The sequence below is a fragment of the Phoxinus phoxinus genome (genome assembly GCF_949152265.1).
Source record: "Phoxinus phoxinus genome assembly, chromosome: 8".
In the NCBI taxonomy this organism is placed as follows: Eukaryota; Metazoa; Chordata; class Actinopteri; order Cypriniformes; family Leuciscidae; genus Phoxinus; species Phoxinus phoxinus.
The window spans coordinates 19188021-19212704 of NC_136883.1; the positions used below are offsets into that span (position 1 = coordinate 19188021).

The following is a 24684-nucleotide window of genomic DNA, read 5'->3' on the forward strand; positions in this document are numbered from 1 at the left end:
TTTTTACTTATCACACAGAATATTTCTCAGCCTTTATTGTCCCCAAACAACCCTCTACTGTTTTTAATTATAAGATTGTCATCTAGTTTGGCGCCACACACTCATTGACATCAGGCTGAGAAACACTGAACCACAATGGAACTTTGTGGGATACTGCAAAGTGTCTGCAACCGCAGCAGAACATGACAATAAGAAAAACCTGAAGGTGATTAGCCTCCTCATTTTTCCTCATGGACCTGTGATACACTGTCACCTCATCGACAACTACATTCGAAACTATCCCAACGCAATGTTTTGGTGAAAGGCATGAATGCGTTACTGACTTTTATCTAACAATACACAATCTATAGCTAACATCAGTAATAAACATGATTGCAACAAGAGTTTGCAGGTCTGTATTACAGCAAATTAATCAAGAATATGGACTTTCACTGCAGAAGAGAAAGCTAACAACTACCGTTATCCTAACTCCTCCGCTAACATAAGTTGGGCGGGACAATACAAAATGCTTACCTTCATACGTAAACAGGTACTGCTCCATGAATAATTTGTATCCTTTGTCAAGTTTGGACGTGAACGTGTCGTGAGTGAAAATTTGTCTGCAAATCGCTGTACATCATCTAGACATATTTCTGGCAGGTGTTGAAGGAACTGGGTAAACTCCATAGTGTTCCACTATGCAGGCGGAAGTAAGCATACACTGCTTTGAGTCAGAACGGAAGTTGTGTGACGTCATGTGAAAAGGGCCTATTTGGCTCATGGGCCGTGCCACATAACATAACTAAATAAATCTCTCATACTATATTATCACCTAAAATTGGATTCAATATTTTTGTCAAATTGTTCTCTTTCAATTAGGACTGGTTTTATATTTTGATTTGTATCTAATTAATCGTAGGCCTCATTTATCTGAGAGTAGGCATCTCATTTTTTGAGTAAATATTTTATAATTTAATAATTTTGGAAATATTAAATAAAATAAGAAAATTGGCACTGTTGATAACACTAGTCTACTTTAATTTTTCACCATGAAGTATGTTTTGAAAAACTTTTATTTTGTACAAAAAGGCACAGAGTTACACTTAATAATAATAATTAATTACATTTGTATAGCGCTTTTCTCGACGCTCAACACTTGTGGTGTTCCAATTGGCCATTGAGGGCCATTGTTTCAATGGGCCATTGAAAGTGAATGGGAGAGACTGAAAATAAGAGAAAAATTTAGTTTCGGAGTTAGGAGCATGTTCATTATGTTAATGTACACATGCAAACATCGAGCCCTTGGCGCTACCCAAACACACACATGTTAAATTACACAAACTATTTTGAGTATTCTTTTTATTTTTCACAGAGAAAAACTTGATCCTACCCTGAACTGCATCTAATATCCATTCATCCATCTATCTGACATTCTCACACACACACACACACACACGTATATGCGTTATGTTCTTCATCAGATCATTGATCAAGATACTAGTGAGGAGGAGGCGATGCAGGATGTATCTACGAAGAAAAACTGCCTTGCCTCATAGGTCGGGATAAAGAGCAGGACAAAATGTTAACCTTGTTTTGTGATTAATAATTTTGAGACCATAGATTTATTATGTTTTGTTTTAAAAGAGACAAATGTTGTCTTGATACATACAAGACACATACATTGGTGGAGGGCCCCAAAATGGCAAAATGACGTCCTCATTTTCAGAGAGGCCACTGGCACCGCCTGCTGTATAAAAAAAGTGCCACACACAATCTTTATGATAAATCAGTGAGCTGAGGGAAGAGTGACATAGCGAGATAAAGGGTGAGGGATGTGGTTAATTCTGCGCATTTGTTTGTTCCTGTCTTGTAACTCTGTAGCCATGATGGTCAGTTCAGGTACCTGTCAGCTCCAGGGACACTTCAGGCTGAATGGGATGTACCAGGATGGAGATCTTCTAATTGGTGGTCTGTTTGAGGTTCAGTACCTCAAAGCATTCCCAGAGCTGAGCTTCAGAACAGAGCCAAAACTACCGCACTGTGAGCTGTGAGTCTGAACCACGCCAACTGAAGAACACTTACAGGCAATAATTGAAAAATGGAATGCTATTTTTATGACTACATATACATTTTCAACAATGATTTAAGAAACTGATATCATATTACATGACATGTTGATGGGTTACATGACTGAAATTATTCACTGCATATATAACTTTGTTTAATAAAATAATAATTTACAAATTCAAAATCTGATCTCAGAGAAATGTTATGGAATTCAGTTAAACTTTATTATTTATTTTTCTATTGTTACTGTTAGTATTACTGAAGTTAATGCTCTCATTTCATTTGTATTGTCTTCTCTAGCTTCTATATGACAAAGCTTCCAGCAAGCACTAACAATGGTTTTTGCCATCAATGAGATTAATAACAACCCCAACTAGGGCTGTAGCGATACACTAATCTCACTATACGATACGATACACGATATTTAGCTCACGATACGATATATATCACGATATTCAGCCAACGATACGATTCGATATAATTCGATACGATTCTATATAATTCGGTACGCTTACATCATTTTCTGATAGATTTAAAGGGGACATAGTGATTTTGGTGACATCTTGTGTTGTGAGTGTTTCATTTACTTGAATTAATTGAAATGAAAACTCAAAAAACATCAGACAGCTTGCAAAATAAATGCTGGACAAAATTAATCAAAGATGTGTTGAGAAAATTTGAATGGGGGGGGGGGGGGGGGGGGGGTTGTATGTGGAGGAAAAAAACTTGCATCACAATAAGTTGTGATTATCAAAACATTTGGTAACTTATTTTTATTAAGTTTACTGACAACATGTTCGGTGTTTAGCTGCATGGTTACAATTACGATTCATTTAGATAATTATTAGTTAGATACATGTTAAAAAATAAATCACTAATGCTGTAAACAGAGAGCCCTAGGCTTTTTATATTAAAGGTTAAAAATAACAACTTAAATAAAATATAATGCGTTCTTTATTATAATAACAACTTTATAATATTTTAATGATATAAGTAAAAATATATGTAGCCTAATATAGTGGACATATTTAAGAAAACTCTATAGCTAATTTTTCCAGCCTATAAATGGACATTAAATTGCTTTCCTGATGTAAATGTAACTTATGTGACATTGTTCTAGCCTACCTGTTTTGCAGTCCATTTACATTTACCATTTACCTGTTTTATTGACTTCTTACTGCGGTTGAAAAACACTGATTGATCCGAGGCATACATTTCGTTAAGTTCGGGTTTATAATAGTAAAGAAGAGTTAGAGTTGATCGGGTCACGTGCCGCTTGAACTGAGGCGCTACAGAGATCTGTCATGTCGCATTTACAAGCGCCAAAACGGTATTATTGTTTGAATTGCGTAATAAAATTGACAGAATCTGAGAGCTGATAATTTATTTTATATCAAAGTAACCTGCTCTGTCTTGTCTGTCGTTGTCAGTGTCCTCTTTGCTCCGCAATTTTTTTCTGCGTGAGAAAATGGATGTGTGGCGTGAGAGCGTGTGATGCGTGAGTTGGCAGCCCTGCGTTAGTGCCACATAGCTTACAAACCGCAACGCTTTTATCTAAGTCGTTGCTTTCTTTCTTCTTTTTTTTTTAAACCAAAGTGCTCCCACACATCTGCTTTTAAGCAGGCGGGTGCCGGATTTATATTCGCCGCCATTCTCCGAATATCTTCGCTCTGACTTGGTAAACAGGAAGAGGTAGACGTCTGCGTCTGTGTAATGTTAGTACGGGTAACTTGCTCTACAGCAACACTAGCGGCTTGCTGACCAAATCGCTCTTCCTGCAACGCGAACGGGGGTAAACACGGGGATATGAATGGGACGTATGTATCAATACTCGCGGCTAAAAAAATCGATACTTTTTTGGGAAAAAAAATATTGATTTATATCGCAGAATCGATAAAATCTCCCAGCCCTACCTCCTGCCTAACATCACGCTTGGTTACAAGATCTACGACAACTGTTTAAGGCTTGGAGTGGCATTCCGTGGTGCCACAGCTCTGGTTAGTGGGACAGAGGAGACCGTCTCTGACCTCAACTGCAAAGGACCACCACCGGTGATTGGAATCATAGGTGATCCAGGTTCTACTCATTCTATTGCAATTTCCAGTGTCTTGGGGCTGTTTCGACTGCCTATTGTATGATATTTAAACCATATGTGGCAGGTGGAATAGATATAACTGGGCTTAGACCCAGACAACTAGCAGACTACGCCACAATGGGACTTACACCCAAAGACTTAGTGACTTTTCGCTAACAAGGCACTCAGGCTCGTGAATGGATCAGCCAGAGACAGTGGTCGAATACAAAAATTTTTTTTTTTTTTTTTTTTTTTACTTTTTATAAAAATGTAAAACCAATGGAGCCATGCACACCAGAGTCACTCCAAAGATTCAAGATTTCACAACCAACATATAATACAGATTTCACAGCAAATAGAATGTACTTGACACTAAATCAAATAACAAACACACAATATACTCTAGTCACAATGAACACACACACACACACACAACCAAAAGGTGAAGATAGGGCTGAAACTTACCAGTGGGAGGCTAGTGGCCCGAGCAATGAGCATCCATAACACAACACCCCACTCACACGTGCCGAATTTCACACCCACGCACCACAAGGGAAATGATCACACTTGGTGAACACACAACCACTGCACACACCACGGGACCCACCACCGCAAGGGGCACTGCTCCCACTGGCGGTCTTCAGCACCTGGACAAAAGACAAACACGTGAAAATAAACCAGAATTGCACACAACAATTGCAATACACTGGTAAACCCCAGATGGTACTAGGGTTAAAAATATAAGTAGCAATTAAATCACGCACATCAAACTACAAAATAAACAACCAAAATATCATAGACCATCCAGCACAATGGGGCAAACAATGCCCTCTGGATTAACCCCCAGTTAGCGATCTTTGGTCGGGGTAAACAAATGAAAACAAATAAATAATCAACCCAAATAAATCAGAAATAATGCTCTTGTATATCAGCAGCAGAAAAAGGCCTCCATACAAGAGTTTAAATAACCAAAACAAAACAACAATGAGCCTATAAAATATAGACCAAAACAATTACAGTCAGTGGTGTCAGTCCATCAAACACTCAACACTTAAACCATGAAACTGGCTATATGATGTTCAATGAAACTAATTCACGGTATAGCAGGAGGAAACAGATCACCAGGAAGCTGCCGATTAATTTGAGCAAACCACGGTTCCACTAATTCTAGGTCCCAGGTGAAAAGGCAGCCGCAGTTGTTGACGTTAGCGTGTTATATCCGTGAACAAATCGTGACATTAAAAAACGTAAGCAAAACAGCAGATGTTCGGCGCACATGTCGCCCACTGGCAGCTACCCCCCGGCTAGAAAGCCTCTTCCTTTGATAAATAGCATTGAGTCACGGCCCCAGGCTCTGATCGCCGATAACCGGACGCGCCCTCAGCTGATAACAGGGCTACTGCCGCAACGGGGATTCTGCGACGCTACCACAGAATAGATGACCAAGGGGGGAGACCAAGACAGACATCAGACAGATAGGCCGGCAGGTAGACAGGACAACAGTCGCATGTCAATGACATCGCTTGTTAAAAGAAAAGTCCCGATTTATATAGGGACTCTACCATCGCGGTTGGCTCACTGTTAACTGCCCAGCGCCACTCACAGCACCGCAAATTAATTGCCATTTGGCCAGACAGCTGTAACCTGCTCCACATATATAATTATTTTTTCGTCAAGAAAAAGTCTTACCAAATTATTCTTTAAGAATGGCTGATAAGAAAAACGTATCAGTTTTTTAAAAACTTTAAAAACTTTAAAAATCTTAAAAAACTGATAAGATTTGTTTATATTTCTCTGTCTCTTGTCTCCGCTCCTAATTTCTAATTAGGTTAGCTATTGTTGTGGCAAAAATTCATCAAACAAACATCACTGCGTAAGGGAGACTCAGAGTCAAATTATAAAAATTAGAAGTATTTATTCTTGCAAGAATAGGAGCAGTCTAGTACACAGTTGTTACCCTGTGCAGAAGAGTGACACACCCCCAGACAGACTGAACCAGCTTTTATCTCCGTTCCAAGGCCTTCTTCTGCTAGAGCCTTCCTACCAGTAGTTTTCCATAGACTAAGCCCTCCTTCACCAAATGGCCTTCTGACATCTAGGTCAGAGGTCCTTGTTCGTCTGTTCTCTGGAGTGTCTCTCCCTTCTGCCTTCCCAGGTACATAAAAAGAATCTTCTCTCACTACAAGTGAGAGTCACACATGTGACATTCTTTGAATCATCTATATTTTACTAAAGATCAATGAATATCATAAAATCGCCACCACACTATTATGCCACCTGCTCCTGTTCGAGTGACAGGAAAAAGTACACCTTTTTCTTCAGAACAATCCCCAGTGATGCCTTCCAGGTACGGGCTATGGTTCAGATCTTGAGACATTTTGGATGGACCTGGGCTGGTCTCGTCTACAGTGATAATGACTATGGCATCTACGCTGCTCAGTCCTTCCAGCAGAGCGGTTTGGACATTGTGTTGCTTTTTCTGAAATACTGCCCAATGATAATAACCCCAGAGATATTCAACGTATAATGGGAGTTATTCAGGCCTCTACAGCTAGAGTGGTGGTTGTTTTTTCTGCTTCATCCTTATTGATACCTTTGATGGATAAAGTTGTGTTGCAGAACATGACAGGCAGGCAGTGGATTGCAAGTGAAGCTTGGGCCACCTCACCTGTGTTTCGCAAACCACGTTTTCTGTCCTTCCTGGGGGGCACACTGGGAATTGCTATCCGGCGTGGGGAGATTGGGGGGCTTCATGACTTTCTGTTACGCGTTCGGCCTAACAATGATCAAAGAAATAATATAGTGAGGATCTTTTGGGAGAACCTGTTTGGGTGCAGTTTTGAAACTGGGGGTAAAGTGACAGAAGGAGAGCAAGTGAAAAAGGTCTGTACAGGACAGGAGGATCTGAGCACCACAAACTCACCATACACTGATGTTTCAGGGTTGAGAGCATCTTATAATGTGTATAAAGCAGTGTATGCCCTAGCACATGCGCTTCATGACCTGATGCAGTGTGAAAAGGGGAGAGGACCATTAATTGGGAACAGTTGTGCTGACAAAACAAATCTGAAACCCTGGCAGGTAAGACGTACAGGTATAAAGCAGATTTTATCCACGCATATAGATGAGCTGACTGTGGAAAAGTAAAATATATGTGCTCTATATTAATTCACATTTCAGATTAACTTGTAACAGCTGTTCTGTCTACAAACTGTACAGCTGGTTCACTACCTACAGAAAGTGAACTTCACCACAGGCTTTGGGGATCACGTGTGATAAAAATGGAGATGCTCTGGCTATCTATGATGTGTTGAACTGGCAGCCGAGCTCTGATGGGTCAATAATGCTCCACAAGGTCGGTGTAGTAAATGAAGGGGCAGCATCAGGGATGATGCTCACACTGGATGAGGATGCATTTTACTGGAACTTTGAGATGAAAAAAGTAATTAACTTTGAATTTTAAATGTCATAATTTTTGCAGGTATTAATACTAATCAAAGCTATGATAAGGCAAATTAGAATAAATTAATGGAAAAGCCAAGCTTGTCATTATGTAAAGGAGATGATAAACATGATGATGTCTCTTTTAGCCCCCACGGTCTGTGTGCAGTGAGAGCTGCCCTCCAGGAACCAGAAGGGCTACAAAGAAGGGCCTTCCTGTTTGCTGTTTTGACTGCCTTCCATGCGGAGATGGAGAGATTTCTAATGCAACAGGTGAGGAGATTGCTGGCAAAATTTCTATATAATTTGATAGTAATTTTTTCTTTAAAATCTTGCATTCTGTCTTTTTCTTACCCACAGATGCTGTTGAGTGCATTTTGTGTCCAGATGAGTTCTGGTCCAATCCAGATAAGGATCAATGTGTCCCCAAAGAAGTTGAGTTTCTGTCTAACGAGGAACCTCTAGGCATCTCTCTGATCACTGCATCTCTGCTTGGCTCCTGTTTCTGTGCTCTTTTTTGATGGTCATCTTTGCACATCACCGTAACACTCCCATAGTACGCGCCAACAGAGCTCAGCTTCCTGCTGCTGTTGTCACTCAAACTGTGTTTCCTGTGTGTGCTTCTGTTCATTGGTCAGCCACAGTTGTGGACGTGTCAGTTAAGACATGCTGTGTTTGGCATAAGCTTTGTCCTGTGTATCTCCTGCATCCTGGTCAAGACTATTGTGGTAATAGCGGTGTTCAAGTTCTCTCGACCAGAAGGCAAAGGAGCAATGAAATGGTTTGGAGCAGCTCAACAAAGATGCACAGTTCTAGTACTAACAGCCCTCCAGGTTGTGATATGTGCAGTCTGGCTATCAACTGCCTCTCCAACACCCCATAAAAACAACCAGTACATCCACTCTAAAATAGTATATGAATGTGCTATTGGCTCAGTGGCTGGTTTTTCTCTACTCCTGGGATACATTGGACTGTTGGCAGCAGTGAGTTTCCTGTTAGCCTTCCTGGCGCACACACACACACACACACACACACACACACACACACACACACGTACAGTTGGGTTTCCATGTTTTACGTGGTCTTACCATAGACATAAGGATTTTTACACTGCACAAACAGTATAAAACATTCTGCATTTTCTGCAATAAAAAAATAATAATAAAAAGATAATTCTGTATGATTTATAAACTGTTTTCCTCATGGGGACCAGAACATGTCCCCACAAGGACAAGGATAACAGATATTGGCATCTTTGTGGCATGCACGTACGTGCACGCACACACACACCAGTGTTGTGTTGAGATGTTTTGTGTTTATTGTGTTTTGCATAATATTTTATGTTAGATATATTAAATTCATAAAAAGTTGATATTGTTACAAATATATTATTAGTATTTTTAGTAATACAATTAAGGGTGCACACTCAGATCTCTGATATGGTTTATTGTTCAATCCTAGCTAAACCTTCTCTTTTACTGTATTTGTGGTGACATTATTTCAGCATACTGTATTTTCTAGTGTGATGTATTTTCATTTATTCTTTAATGTTATCAATGCCATCTCATTTCTCTGTATTCATGCTGTGCTCATTTGGATGTTTTTATATTAGTAATGGGTCGATCATGAGCGATTTCTTTTATTTTGAACGATATCTTTGATATGACTTGACTTTAATATAAGTTGTTCTTTACAGGAAAAATAAACGATTAGTTCAGCTCTCAAGTCTTTGGGTCTGAGTTATCCATCCCGTGACAGCCCCATAGGCTAAGGCTATGCAGTCTGTACTGGAAACAGAAATTATTAGTTCACTTCTCAAGTCGTTTGTTTTTTTGTCATGTGACGTAACAAGCGTATTGGATACAGATATGAGTTAACAATTCCTAACCCTCCTTACAAACAAGCACATAATACATTTTCCCCGTTAACTTACAGTTACATGATGCATTTCTGGTCTCAAATTTCCTACAATTTATAGAACAAATGACTCGGATCGGGATGTGAGATGAGGTAAACTAAAAGACTGAAGCAATGAATTCATAATTTATGTTTCTCATAATTTCGCCTTTATAGTTTTTTCTTATTCTACAACCCCAAATCCAGAAAAGTTTTGTAAAGAAAGTTGGTAACACTTTACAATACGGGTGCACTAATATGCATTAATTCATGCTTAACTAATGCACAGATAATCATGTGTTAATGTATGACTCATGAAGAACCATTAATTAATGATTACTGCATCAGTAACTAATAAAGATTCTATATGGTTAATATATTAAGTAATATATTATTTTTTATTAATTAAACGTGTCATAATGTAAAACATACATATTTTATTAACTAATAGTGTAAATGAATGCGTTAATTACCACAATTGGTCAAAGAAATGTACTTCAACTTCCAGTTGTCTGTTTTAATTGATCATTAACTAATGATTTGCAAATGTATCATTATGTTATGACTTTACTTGTTGAGACAAGTAATGACTATCAACTAATTGTTAAGTAATATGCCATTTATGGGTTTTGACAGTTGCACATGCAGTGAATGTACCGGTAATGTCAGAGAACATGTTTTAAGGATGGGTAAGTTGGGCTGCACACAGATATCAGCACACCAGAATCTGAACTCCTGACCGCTGTTACACTGTGTTTTAACTGGACGAGACCAGGAAATGACACTGGACATTACAGACCATTGAAAGTCCATTTGTCCTTCGTAATGGAGTACGTCAGAAATAGAGCGTGGCATCAGTTTACTGTCTGGGTTTTGTCATGTAGCGTCGCGCCGCATCCAGTATCATAATGGACGTTCTATTGTCTAGACACAGTGTTATGAAATATCAGTGCTCGGCTGCATGTTATCAGTGTACCACGACCTCAAGCTTAACCTGATATAGGCCTATTCCTGTACATGAACAACAAGGTACTGGATGCGGCAGTTCATCTGACTCAGTGAAATCTTGGTTGTAGATGGTTGGAAATTAAAATCATGGCTTAGTGTGGATATTAAAACCAAAATGACATATTACTTAACAATTAGTTCATAATCATGTGCCTCAACAAGTAAAGTCATAAAATAATGATACATTTGCAAATCATTAGCTAATGATTAAAGGTTGTATCAGCGATTTCAGGCCCAAAAATAAATGATCACATTCATTATCACACAATTATGCACGCGAAGTCGGAGCTGAAGAAGAAGCCAGCGTCTATCAATGAACAAGAAAAATTTAACATGGCTGAGTCAATCCCCATGAGGAGGAGGAGGATTAGGGCGAGGGAATACCATCTTGTTTATTCCAAGACACGACTTCTTCTTCAGCTCCGACTTCGCGTGCAGCCGTGCACGAGTGCAAATCCTCACAACACCCAGCCCCTGTCAGTCTGTTTATTTTGGTTTTGAGTGATTGGTGAAACCAATTGTTTTTGTGTGCAAATCTCAGAGCCTAGGCTGCCTACAGAGACGCGTTTTTTTGACAGCTTGCTTATGGGGCGGGCAGCTAGCGGATCGTTAGGAAAGATTAGATGAATGTGATCATTTATTTTTGGGCCTGAAATCGCTGATACAACCTTTAATTAAAGCAGACAACTGGAAGTTGAAGTACATGGCTTCAACCCATTGTGGTAATTAACACATTAATTAACACTACTAGTTAATAAAATATGTTATTAAGGAATTAATACATTATGACATATTTAATTAATAACAATTAATATATTACTTAATCTATTAATCATTTAGAATCTTTATTAATTACTGATGCAGTAATCATCAATGAATGGTTTAGTTCTTCATGAGTCATACATTAACACATGATTATCTGTGCATTAGTTAAGCATGAAGTAATGCATTTTAGTGCACCCGTATTGTAAAGTGTTACCGACTATTTAAATATATTTGCTGTATGTTAAGCCCACCTTCCACAACACAGCAGCAGCATGGCTATACAAGACCTACCAGGGCCAGCTATGCAGGAGCATCCAGCGGTTTCCACTACTCCATTAATTTGTAACATAATTTAGGTTTATTTATAGTCTGACTCGGCTCTACCTTCGCTTTTAAGAACTGCTGATGATTATGGCAAATAATTCGTCCAATTTTATTACTGTAAGTAATTATAGGCTTCCGTGCTTTTATCATTTCTAAGCTCCTCGCCACCGATACCCTCAGACAAAACAAGGTAAGCGAATATGTCAACATATGTGACTGATGGCCATTGTGTCATATCATCAATCCAGGAGGTGGCGCTTGTCAACTTTGTAGGATGAGGGACAGACAAAGTTACGTTTACAGGCTTCATTAAATAGTCTTGCCCGTGCTGCCACCACGAACTAATGTTGCCATTGCTTGTTGCCATTATGGACATAAAAATAAAGTAAAACAGATAAGTAGCAAACAGGTATCTTTTATTTGCAGGTATCTAGGGATCTTTTCGAGATCCCGAAGCACAGATGTTTTGTAACACTGATCCGAAGCGTGATTCAAAACACCCATGTCACGTGACTACGGCTAAATGAAGCTTCGGACGGGTGTCGGATTGTTTTGAAGCCTCGACACAATATGGCACATTTGTTTCAACTGTTTCATTGTTTCACGAAGCCTCGATCTGCCCACCACTACAGGTATCGAAGAAGCAGCAGGAGAGATGAATGTGTGAGTATCAAGCAGTCTGATAGTTTGGTGAAAAACAAAGAACTTAATCACCAGCAAGCTGTGGCGGATGACAGATGAGGAAGTGGAACTAACCATGAAAGACAGGTCGGTATTTCAGGTGAGTAGAACAGGTAGGCAGTCTGTGAGCGTTGGATGGCAACAACAAGACCATATAACTGAAGTGTGGATAGTGACTGCTTATAAAGGGAGTGCTAGTGATTAGATGCAGGAGGAGAGAATCAGTATTCTAGTGATTGTGAACGACAGGGTGGAGCTGAGTGATTCGATGTGTGTAGAGTGGCTGGTGATGTGGCAGATCCTGTGACACATATCACATATATCCTATGAGAAACTTTTTTTTTTTTAAATCAAAATCAAGCAATTCTGACAAACAATCTTTACTCCTCATTTATTTATTACATCAAGCGTAAATTACATTTGATTAACATGTAAAGGATGTAAAGTTCTTGTTTATAGAGGTGATTAATATATTAATATGAATATATAATATATTATATTAATATATAATATATAAATATTAATAGTGATATAGTCAAATTTACAATAATTTTTTTGTTATATATTTATATTTATACTACAGGGCCGTTGAATGCTTGAATCTGATTGGTTGACGAACGTTCTGAGGTGTGCAATTATATTCAGGGAACCGCACGGCTAAAGTAGTTCCAGGCAGGTCTTGACCTCATTACAGTTCCATATCACTTCGCGTAGTCAACTGTAATAACGGACAATAGGATACAATTCATAACAAGAGAAACTGCAGCCCATGCGCTTGATCTGCAATTTCCAATGTCCTATATAATCAATAAAAAATTAAACTGAATATTTAAATAAATTGATAGTCCTGTTGCACGGGTTTTCGTAATTATTGAAGATAATATAACAAATAAATAAAATTGATAGGCCTATACTTGTTAAAAGGGCTTTGTGTTTCATTTATTAGTCTTCTAGTCTACTGTCACTAATAGAAAAAAAGAATGAACGAATTAATTAAAACGAATTGAATTAATAAATAAATAATAATATTGACGCACATGCTTAGGCCGGTTATGAATGTAATTTGATAGTTATGAGTCATGACTAATCATGCACGCGTTTTCAGCGCGTTCAGTCGGTTCACAGCGGTGTTTAAAATCTGCTGCATTCACAGTCAGAGAATGTTTCTAGTCGTTACGTGTGTTCAGCATTAAGTGGCCTTTACTCTGCTATCAGCGGCTCAAACCTCCGTTACTAACTCTAAAATGACGTTTTGGAATTAGCAACGGAGCATGGGTTTAGATGCGCAAGGAATTAGTCCTACATACATAGCGTTTTAATGACAAAAACTTTACAAACGTCTTGAAATACATCATCTGAACAATATTTCGAGGTGTGGTAACTGTAGTATAAGCGGAATAATTGACTCCAGACCGTTGAATTATTATAAAAATAATGCACACCCGAGGTGTAACGGCCACTCCGCTTCGCGTCGTGACCGCATTACCACCTCGGGTGTGCATTATTTTTATAATAATTCAACGGCCTGTCGTCAATTATTCCTTACATTGTTAATATAGAGGATGATTTTGCAATTAAACTGCCTTGATTAATGCCTGATTTGCTTTGTAGTGATGTAACCTAAATAGTAATAATGCTTTTGCTAAGATAGATGTATGTAACCCTGTTAGTGATGTTGAACAAGATATGTATTATGTGATTTCACTATTATTAAGAAAAATTACTTACTTGCATGAAATGTATGTGTTAACTGATTTAGGGTAGAAAGTACTTATGTATTAGAAATAGTTTTATGATAAATGAAAATGTACTAGATAAAGTATATATTGCAGACGATTAAGAGAAGAAAGCAGAGGAAGAGAAGGCGGAGGCGCCGTGAAAGGATACGCCTTAAACAGCTAAGGGCCATGTTTAAGAAGTTGGCAGAACTCCACTTGATGACGTCAGGAGAAAGACTGGAACCTACATTCCGAAGCTTGCATATAAAAGGCTGAGAGAGAGACTGAAGATTTGGGAGACTGAATAGCGCAGTGTCCCTCGACGCCTGTATAACCAGCTGATTGTTGAAACTTATTATTATTGTAACCTAACTTTAACTTTGATATAACGGTTGTTAACTTTAATAAAACTTATATTATATTATTGGCAAGATATTGTCTGATTAATATTTTAAGGACCTTAAGCAAGAACTGACCACAGGGAAGTCTGCTGAACTAATTGTAAGTATTTTGAATGCTTATGGTATTGTCCAGATTCGACTTTCCTTACCTACCTGAGAATAATGAAAAAATAGGTAAAAGCTGTAAAGTATATTTGAGACACCATAAAACAATATATACAAAAAAAATTTACCTACCGCTTTTCACAATAAATACCGTTTCAAAGCAGCTTTAAATTTGTATTGTTATGGCCTTAATGCTTTGAAATGAAACCATTTTTAGGCTGGGTGATATGAGCAGCAGAGAGAAGCTTTGATGGAATATGGCAGTCAAATGTGTCGAGTAAATATAATAATATACCCAACCCAATAAAAATAGTTTTAAATAGGAAGTCATAATTTTACATCACAATAATGCAAAACTATTTATTTTGTGTTTCTCTTCCCATTATGGCTTTCTTAGTGTTTCTCTCTGGATGTAAAAGTATGATATAGCACTTTGGGGCAAATATGGCCCCCAGTAATCCAAAACTAGAAGCTAAAATGGCAAAAATCTCCACCGCCACTGCATATTTCCCTGGTGAGCTCACATATGCTGGAACAAACGCAATCCACACAGCACAGAAGATCAACATGCTAAAAGTGATGAACTTTGCTTCATTAAAATTATCTGGAAGATTTCTCGCCAGGAAGGCTAACAGGAAGCTTACTGCTGCCAACAGTCCAATGTATCCAAGCAACATAGAAAAACCAGCCACTGAGCCAATAGCACATTCATATACTATTATAGAGCGGATATAGTTGCTATTTTTATGGGGTGTTGGAGAGGCAGTTGATAGCCAGACTGCACATATCACAACTTGGAGGGCTGTTAGGATCAGAACTGTACATCTTTGTTGAGCTGCTCCAAACCATTTCATTGCGCCTTTTCCTTCCGGCCGAGATGACTTGAACACCGCTATTACCACAATAGTCTTGACCAGGATGCTGGAAATGCACAGGACAAAGCTTATGCCAAACACAGCATGCCTTAATTGACATGTCCACAACTTTGGCTGTCCAATGAACAGTAGCACACATAGAAAACACAGTTTGAGTGACAACAGCAGCAGGAAGCTGAGCTCTGAATTGTTGGCACGTACTATGGGAGTGTTACGATGATGTGCAAAGATGACCATCACAAGAGCACAGAAGCAGGTGCCAAGCAGAGATGCAGTGGTCAGAGAGATGCCCAGAGGTTCCTCGTAAGACAGAAACTCAACTTCTTTTGGGACACACTGATCCTTATCTGTATTGGACCAGAACTCATCTGAACACACTGTGCACTCAATAGCATCTGTGGGTAAGAATAAGAGAGAAGGTGAGAATTTAAGAAAAATTTACCTTTAAATTTTGCCAAGAATAATCTGCTCACCTGTTGTATTAGAAATCTCTCCATCTCCGCATGGCAGGCAGTCAAAACAGCAGACAGGAAGACCCTTTTGCGTGGCTCGTCTGGTTCCTGGTGGGCAGCTCTCACTGCACACAGACCGTGGGGCCTGAAAGATACATCATCAGTTACGTCTTTTACACAATGAAAAGCTTGGCCTTTCAAGTAATATATTCTCATTTGTTTTATACTTTAGCTTTGACTATAATTTAGACTATATCTGCAAAAAAAGATAACATTAAAATGTAATGTTAATTTACTTTTTTTGTCTCAAAGTTCCAATATATTGCATCCTCCTCCAGTGTGAGCACCATCCCTGTTTCTGGCCCATCATTTACTACACCGACTGTGTAGATAGTTATTGATCCATCTGTCCTCGGCTGCCAGTTCATCACATCATAGATGGCTAAAGCATCTCCATTCTCATCAAATGACACATGATCCCCAAAGCCTGTGGTGAAGATCACTTTCTGTAGGTAGTGAACCAGCTGTACAGATGTAGATAGGACAGGGTATGTTGCACTTTTTACTGCTTTGAAACAATCTGTATTGCATGAAGCACTATATAAATAAAGGTGACGTGACGTGATTTGACTAGTTCTTCTTCTATGTAAATCTGCACTTTATATTTGAGTCTTACCTGCCAGGGTTTCAAGTGTGTTACGTCAGCACATCTGTTCCCACTGAATGGTCCTCTCCCCTCTTCACACTGCATCAGGTCATGAAGCGCATGTGCTAGGGCATACACTGCTTTATACACATTATAAGCTGCTCTCAACTCTGAAACATCAGTGTATGGTGTGTCTGTAATGCTCAGATCCTCCTGTCCTGTACACACTGTTTTCACTTGGTCTCCTTCTGTCACTTTACCCCCTGTTTCAAAACTGCAACCAAACATGTTCTCCCAGAAGATCCTCAACATATTATTTCTTGGATCATTTTTTGGACGAAGACATAACATAAAGTCATAAAGCCCCTCGATCTCCCCACGTCTGATGGCAATTCCCAGTGTGCCCCCCAGGAAGGGCAGAAAACGTGGTGTGTGAAACACAGGTGAAGTGACCCAAGATTCACTCGCAATCCATTGCCTGCCTGTCATGTTCTGTAACACCACCTCATCCATCAAAGGTATCACTAAGGATGGAGGGGAGATAACAACCACCACTCTAGCTGTAGAGGCCTGAATAACTCCCATTATACGTTGAATATCTCTGGGGTTATTATCATTGGGTAGAATTTCAGAAAAAGCAACACAATGTCCAAACCGCTGCATTTCCTGCTGAAATGACTGAGCAGCGTAGATGCCATAGTCATCGTCACTGTAGAGAAGACCAACCCAGGTCCATCCAAAATGTCTCAAGATCTGAACCATAGCCTGCACCTGGAAGGCATCACTGGGGATCGTTCTGAAGAAAGAGGGGTACTTTTTTCTGTCACTCAAACAGGAGCAGGTGGCGTAGTGACTAACCTAATCAGGGGAGATGGAGAGTGAGGAAAATTAGTGATGATCAACATAAAAATGATCAGTGCCATTATAATATTTGTAACACAAGCAGATGAGGCAGGACACACACACACACTCACACACACACACACACACACACACACACACACATATACATTGCCATTCAAAAGTTTGGGATCTGTAAGATTTTTTATGTTTTTATAAGAAGTATCTTATGCTCACCAAGGCTGCATTTATTTGTTTGCATAAAAAAAAAAAAAAACAGACAAAAAAGACAAAACAAACATAAAGAAAAAAACAGTAATAGTGTGAAATATTATTACAATTTAAAATAACTGTTTTCTATTTTAATATATTTCAAAATGTAATTTATTCCTGTGATGCAATACTCCAGTCTTCAGTGTCACATGATCCCTCAGAAATCGTTATAATATGCTGATTTTCTGCTCAATAAAATTATTATTATTATCAATGTTGAAAACAGTTATGTAAAAAAAAAAAAAAAAAAATGATGATTTGAAAGTTCAAAAGAATAGTATGTATCTGAAATAAAAAGCTTTTGTTACATTATAAATTAAAGTTAGAAAGTTTGGGGCCAGTAAGATTTTTTTTGGGGGGAGGGAGATAAAATAAATTAGTATCCAAGCTGCTGCTTTTAGTCAGCAAGGATGCATTAAATTGATCAAAAGTTACAGTAAAGATATTTATAATGTTACAAAAGATTACATTTCAAATAAATTAAATAGAGCTTTCTATTCATCAAAGAATCCTGAAAAAATATTTCCACAACTGTTTTCAACATTGATAATAATAATTAATGTTTTTGAGCATCAAATTAGCATATTAGAATGATTTTTGAAGAATCATTTGACACTGACGACTGGAGAAATTATGCTGAATATTCAGCTTTGCATCACAGGAATAAATCTTTTAAAATATATTAAAATAGAAAACAGTTATTGTAAATTGTCATAAACAATATTACGTTTTTTTTTTTTTTTAATAAATGCAGCCTATAGGTGAGCATAAAGGACTTATTTTAAAAACATTAAACATCGTACCAATCCCAAACTTCTCAACGGCAGTATATATATTTTTAAATATATATATATATATATATATATTATTATTCTTTTTTATTATTATTATTTTATTTATTTTTTCATCCCATCTTACTATAGGTACTCGAAACAGCCCCAGAACACTGGAAATTGCAATGGATGGAGTTGAACTAGGATCCCCCACCACTCCAATCACCGGAGGAGGGCCAGTGCAGTTGAGGCTGGAGAAGGACTCCTCTGTCCCACTAGCCAGAGATATGGCAGCCCGGAACGCCATTCCTAGCATCACACAGTTGTCATAAAGATGGTAACCAAGAGTGATGTTAGGCAACAGATTGGGATTCTTATTGATCTCATTTATTGCAAAAGCCATAGTCTGTGCATGCTGAAAGCTTTCCATATTAAATCTAAGAAAAAAGCAAGATAAATGTTAACATTTAATTAGATTAAAAAGAGATAAACAAATGACAAATTAATAGAAGTATTAATACACAGCAAATACATCAGAGTTCACACTCATGGATCTCTTCTATGGTTCACACTTGGTTAAATATACAGTTGTTTTTATATAAAATGTTGTCAAGATAGCATTACTGCTGTCAACAAAGTTTTTTTGAGTATATTAACGTTCATATTTCACTCACATTTCACAGTATGGTGGTTCTGGCTCTGTTCTGAAGCTCAGCTCTGGGAACACTGTGAAAAAGTGAACCTCAAACAGGCCTCCAAGTATAACATCTCCATCCTGGTACATGCCGTTCAACTTGAAGTGTCCCTGGATCTGGCAGGTATCTGATCTGAGGACTGAAGCTGCAGTGGTACAGTTAAAGAATAAGTATATAGAAATATACAGAGTGATCCACATGTCTCTCTCTTTCTGAGCCACTTACCCTCTCAACTTGTATGGGTTGTTCCTTTAAAAGAGCAGGAGGTGCCAAGTGGTCTTCACTGGAAATCAGGATGTCACCTTAAAAGCCAATCACCAATAAAGCCATTATGTCACTGCAGCTGCTGTTAGAAGCTCTGGTTCCCATAGAAACAGTCAGTGTTCTGAGATGCACACTTAGGACTGCACATGCATATGGGCTGATCTAGCCTGAAAAATACTCTTTTTAATGGTATTTGAGCATAAGAAACAATGTATATTTAATACTTATTTAATATGAATGGGGACAGTTCGTGCCAGATTTTGTTGCTATAAGTGTCACCGGCCCACCAGTGGGCCCACAACCATTACATACAGTATGTAAAACAGTAATATCCTATACTAAACCTAAACTAATCTTGACAAACTATATTGTGGCGAGCAGGACGAGTGCCAAGATTGATAATGAGCGACACCTGCGCGATGCACCGGTCTCGCGGAAGCATAAAGGAGGAGCGACGACAGTGAAGATCGAGAGAGGAACAGAGTTCCTCAGTTTTATTTGATGTTTTACTCCAAATATTTTTATTGGTTTTCAATGACAATACAGAATAAGACATCATAAACGGTAAACAGTAAGATATTGTCCATTATTAACCCCTTACATGATCTCCCCCACCCAAAAAATAATAACAAAAAAAAGAAAAAAAAGAAAAGAATAATAATAAAAAATAAAAAAAAACACACACAAGGAAAAAGCATAATATGAATTGACGGAGAGAAAAAAAAAGAAAAGAAAAAAAAACAACTAATAATAATAATTATAATTAAATTCCCCCTACAAAGATCCTTCTAATAAACAAAAATTATGTACCATTGCCAGTTACAGGTGCACACGGTAACCCCTTAATGTAATTTAAAAAGGGATCCCAAGTCTTATAATAGGATTTAAGTGAGCCAGAGAGTGAGTATCTTAACTTTTCAAGTCCAATACAGTAGAAAATGTCCTGTATCCACCTGTCATGTGTTGGAGGAGAAACATGCCTCCACTTAAGAAGGATGGCCCGTCTGGCCAAGATTGTAGTAAAAGCAATGACTTTACGATCTCGGGGAGCCAAATCGGGCATAGGGGAGACCCCAAATAGGGCTATAATTGGATCTGGATCAATATTAGTGTTGAGAGCTTTTTTAAGCGTCTGAAATACATTAGACCAAAAGGTTACCAGCTGCGGGCAAGTCCAAAACATGTGCAGATGGTTGGCAGGTGAATGCCTACAACGGTTGCAGGCAGCACTCTTGTCTGGAAAAATTTTGGCCAATTTGGCATTGGTTAAATGTGCTCGGAATAGTATTTTACATTGTATTAAGCCATGTCTGGCACATATGGATGAGGAATGTACCTGCTTCAAGATGTTATGCCATAGATCCTCTGAAATAGTAACACCGAGGTCTTGCTCCCAGGTAACTTTGAGCGTGTCATCAAGGTCTGAATTAATAGAATTGATTAAATTATAAATGACTGAGATTAAATGCCTGTGGTTGGGATTTAAAGCAAGAAAGTGATCAATTTTTGTTTCGGGGGGACGATTGGGAAAGTGGGGGAACTGCTTCTGTATGAAGTGTCTGATTTGAAAGAACCGAAATAAGTGATGACTGGGTAGGTTATACTTTTTAGATAAGGAAGGAAAAGAGACAAATACTCCCTCCTCATAGAGGTCACTAATCTTAAGAAGACCATTAGAAGACCAGAGGCGAAATGCATGGTCTGAACTAGACGAGGGGATAAAGTAATTATTGAGGATGGGCATATTAGTGGAGCCTCTATGTAACCCGTAATGTTTCCTAAATTGGACCCAAATTTTAAGGGAGCTAGTGACTACTGGGTTATCTGAAACTCTGTTTACAACTAAGGGAAGCTGAGAACAGACAACCGAATAGAGAGAGCTTTTCATTGATGACGTTTCTGTATGCACCCAGGGAGGACTGTCAGAGTAGATATCTTTGTTCCAAAAAAGAAGCTTGTTGATGTTACAGGCCCAGTAATACTGCTGAAAGTTGGGAAGTGCAAGGCCTCCTTTAGCTTTAGGAAGTTGCAGAATCGATTTCTTAAGGCGAGCGGGTTTATTCCCCCATAGAAATGAACGCAAAAGACTGTCAAAGCCAGTAAAGAAAGATTTACTAATACAAATAGGTAAGTGTTGAAAGAGGTACATCAATTTGGGTAGAATAACCATTTTGACTAAGTTAGTGCGACCTACAAGGGATAAAGGGAGAGAGGCCCATCTACACATATCTAATTTGGACTTGTCTACAAGCGGTTGAAAATTTTTTGCAAAAAGATTATTATATGAATTCGTAAAGCAGACCCCCAGGTATCTGAAACCATCAGGCGCAATCTTGAAGGGAAAGAGTGATTGTGGAAGTTCTTTTGCTTCAGAATTAACCAAAAAAACTTCACTTTTTTGTAAATTTATCTTGTAGCCAGATAGATGACTAAATTTGTCTAGGATATCCAAAACTGGGGGTAGAGAGGCAGCAGGGTTTGAGACATATAATAAAAGGTCGTCAGCATAAAGAGAGAGCTTGTGAACTAAACCATGGCGAGAAATTCCCTCAAAGCCATTGTGGCTACGGAGCCAGATAGCTAAAGGTTCTATGGCTAGATTAAAAATTAAGGGAGAAAGGGGGCATCCCTGTCGTGTCCCACGCTGAAGTGAGAAATAGGGTGATCGTACACCATTAGTATGTACAGATGCCATAGGGGAGGAGTAAAGAAGTCGGATCCAGGAGATAAAATTTGAATCAAACCCAAACTTTGCCAAAATAAAAAACAAGTAACCCCATTCCACCCTATCTAAGGCCTTCTCAGCATCCAGAGACACAATAATTTCAGGTAAGTCAGAAGGGCGGGAGGAGAGAATGTTGAGAAGCCTTCTAGTGTTAAAAAAAGAGTGTCTTCCTGGGGTGAAGCCTGTCTGGTCATGGAAAATTAAACATGGTAATACACGTTCAAGGCGGAAACATAAAACTTTAGCCAGAATTTTAAAATCTACGTTCAGCAGTGATATTGGTCTATAACTCCCACAAGAGATAGGATCTTTATCCTTTTTTAGGAGCAAAGAAATAGAGGCCTCAGATAAAGTGGGAGGAAGGCAGCCCACCTTAAAGGAGTCATTGAAAAGCTTTGCTAAAGTAGGAACTAGAAGGGGAGCAAAAGCTTTATAAAACTCAACAGAAAAGCCATCCGGGCCAGGAGATTTTCCCGGTTTCATAGAATTAATTGCTACCTGTATCTCTGATTCTGTGATTGGGTCGCCCAGATTCTTAGCAGTGTTTTCATCTATTGTGGGATATTCAAGCGAGTTGAGAAGATCTAAATTTGTATTATTGGTAGAGCTTTCTGAAGTGTACAGTCTAGCATAATAGTCTGAGAAAACCAGGTTAATTTCAGCCGGTTCCGTCACTAATTCCCCTGTTGGGGATCTGATACCAGAAATCCATCTAGAAGCGCTAGCCGATCTAGCCTGGTAGGCCAAGAGCTTACCAGCCTTGTCTCCATGTTCATAAAAAAGCTGTCTACATTGCCTAAGCTGTCGCTCTATTAGATCTGTCAACTGAAGGTTGAACTCTGAATGCAATTGAACTCTTTTAGCATAGAGGGCAGGCGAGGGGGAGGAGGCATAAGAGACATCTAACTTAGACAGTTCGTCAACTATTGTAGATAGTCTAAGTTTTTTGGCTTTCCTCACTTGTGAGGAATATGAAATTACCTGGCCACGAATGAATGCTTTGAAAGCCTCCCATAAGGTGTGACTGCTAATGTCTGGAGTCTGATTGAGTTCGAAGTAAAAATTAATCTGTGAGGAAAGGAAATCTTTGAATGCGCTATCTGATAGTCTGAAGGAGTTGAATCTCCAGGGTGGGGGTGACGGTCTGTTAGGTGGCAAAGTTACGTCAATAGATACTGGGGCATGATCAGAGACCACTAATGTGTGATAAGTGCACGTGGTAATAGAGTTTAACAATTTATTATCCACCAAAAAGAAATCAATTCTAGAAAATGTATGATGAACATGAGAAAAGAATGAAAAGGCTTTGCCTTGAGGGTTTTTAAATCTCCAGGGATCAGAGAGCCCCAGTTGAGAGGCGTTGTTTAACACCACGTTGGCTGATTTTGTTGGAGTAGACTGTTTAGAGGAAGACCTGTCCATGGATACATCTTGAACCAAGTTAAAATCCCCTCCGATAATTATATGATGTTCATCTACTTTGGGTAAGATTGAAAAAAACTTAACGAAAAACTCATCATTGTCCCAGTTGGGGGCGTATATGGAAGCCAAAATTACTGGTATGTTATGGAGCTTGCCCGAGACCATAACAAAACGACCATTTGGGTCTATAATAGTCTCAGTGTGTTCAAACATAACTCTTTTATGAATAATGATAGCAGCCCCGCGAGCTTTCTGAGAGAATTTAGAATGAAACAGGTGACCCATCCATGATCTCTTGATACGGAGTATATCTACCGTTCGCAGGTGAGTTTCTTGTAGAAACATAATATCTGCCTTAAGCTCCCGTAAATGTGCTAAAATCTTACTAGCTTTGACGGCACTGTTCATCCCCTTGGTGTTCCAGGACACAAGGCGCAGGTTCCCTTCCCCTAACATGCTGGTATTAACCACTCTGCGAGGTTAACGAAACAGAAAGGAAATGAACTGGCAGAAAGCATTCTGGATCCAATTATAGGAGAGAAAATAATACAAAGAAGAGAAGAAGAAGAGAGAAAAAAATTAAAATAAAAAAGGAGAAAAAAAAAGTGAGAGAAAAAAGATGAAAAATAAGGGAGACCAAATTCCCCAACACCCCCCGACCCACAACTAACCACCCCCCACCCACCTTTAACAACTAACTTGCCTGAGTACTTAGTCTCGACTTCCGCTAACGCTTCTATCCTTCTGAATCTCATTCCCCCGTTACAATAGTAAGCCCTATAAAACTTGAATAAGTTCAAAACATAACTTTTTATAGTACAAAAATACAAATGGGAAGAGCCTCAACACACCAAAATAAATAAAAATTAGTTGAGTAAAAATAATTATATATAAAACAAATATATAAATAATAGTTTTTAAGGTGCAATTGTCAGCTTTGAGGCAACCAAATGATTTTGCAATACAATAGAATGAAGAAAAAGAAACCTTAAGATAAATAAATAGGTCTCTGCATACGCATGGACATTCAAAAGTTTGCCCTCGACCCATTCCAGAGAATAAAAGAGATGAATGTGAAATTATATAGTTTAACTATAGTTTAATATGAAACAATCGAACAAAATGTCAAAAATAATAACAATGCCTCTGTAAATTCAGGCATGCAAACATAAATACGGTAACTCAACGGAGTCATCAATGCAATATGCATGTCTTAAGCCAAAGCGCCAAATAGACCGCGGTTAGAATAACTAATATGAT

At 38.5% G+C, this 24684-nt stretch overlaps 1 protein-coding gene and 1 pseudogene across 2 annotated transcripts; one reads left to right on the forward strand and one right to left on the reverse strand.

Moving 5' to 3' along the window:
• The first annotated feature begins 1811 nt into the window (after positions 1-1811).
• On the forward strand, positions 1812-12295 carry LOC307002396 (extracellular calcium-sensing receptor-like; annotated as a pseudogene). The gene is made up of 8 exons: positions 1812-2026; positions 2347-2414; positions 3954-4178; positions 6381-7201; positions 7340-7562; positions 7711-7834; positions 7922-8568; positions 12164-12295. The product of its transcript is annotated as an extracellular calcium-sensing receptor-like (transcript).
• Positions 12296-14815: 2520 nt separating this feature from the next.
• On the reverse strand, positions 14816-19213 carry LOC307002754 (extracellular calcium-sensing receptor-like; the record flags this gene model as incomplete). The annotated part of the gene is made up of 6 exons (XM_079620666.1): positions 14816-15729; positions 15808-15931; positions 16083-16310; positions 16463-17290; positions 18464-18755; positions 18993-19213. The coding sequence occupies 6 exons, from the start codon at positions 19211-19213 to the stop codon at positions 14816-14818; spliced, it is 2607 nt and encodes an 868-aa protein (XP_079476792.1).
• Between the last annotated feature and the right edge of the window lie 5471 nt (positions 19214-24684).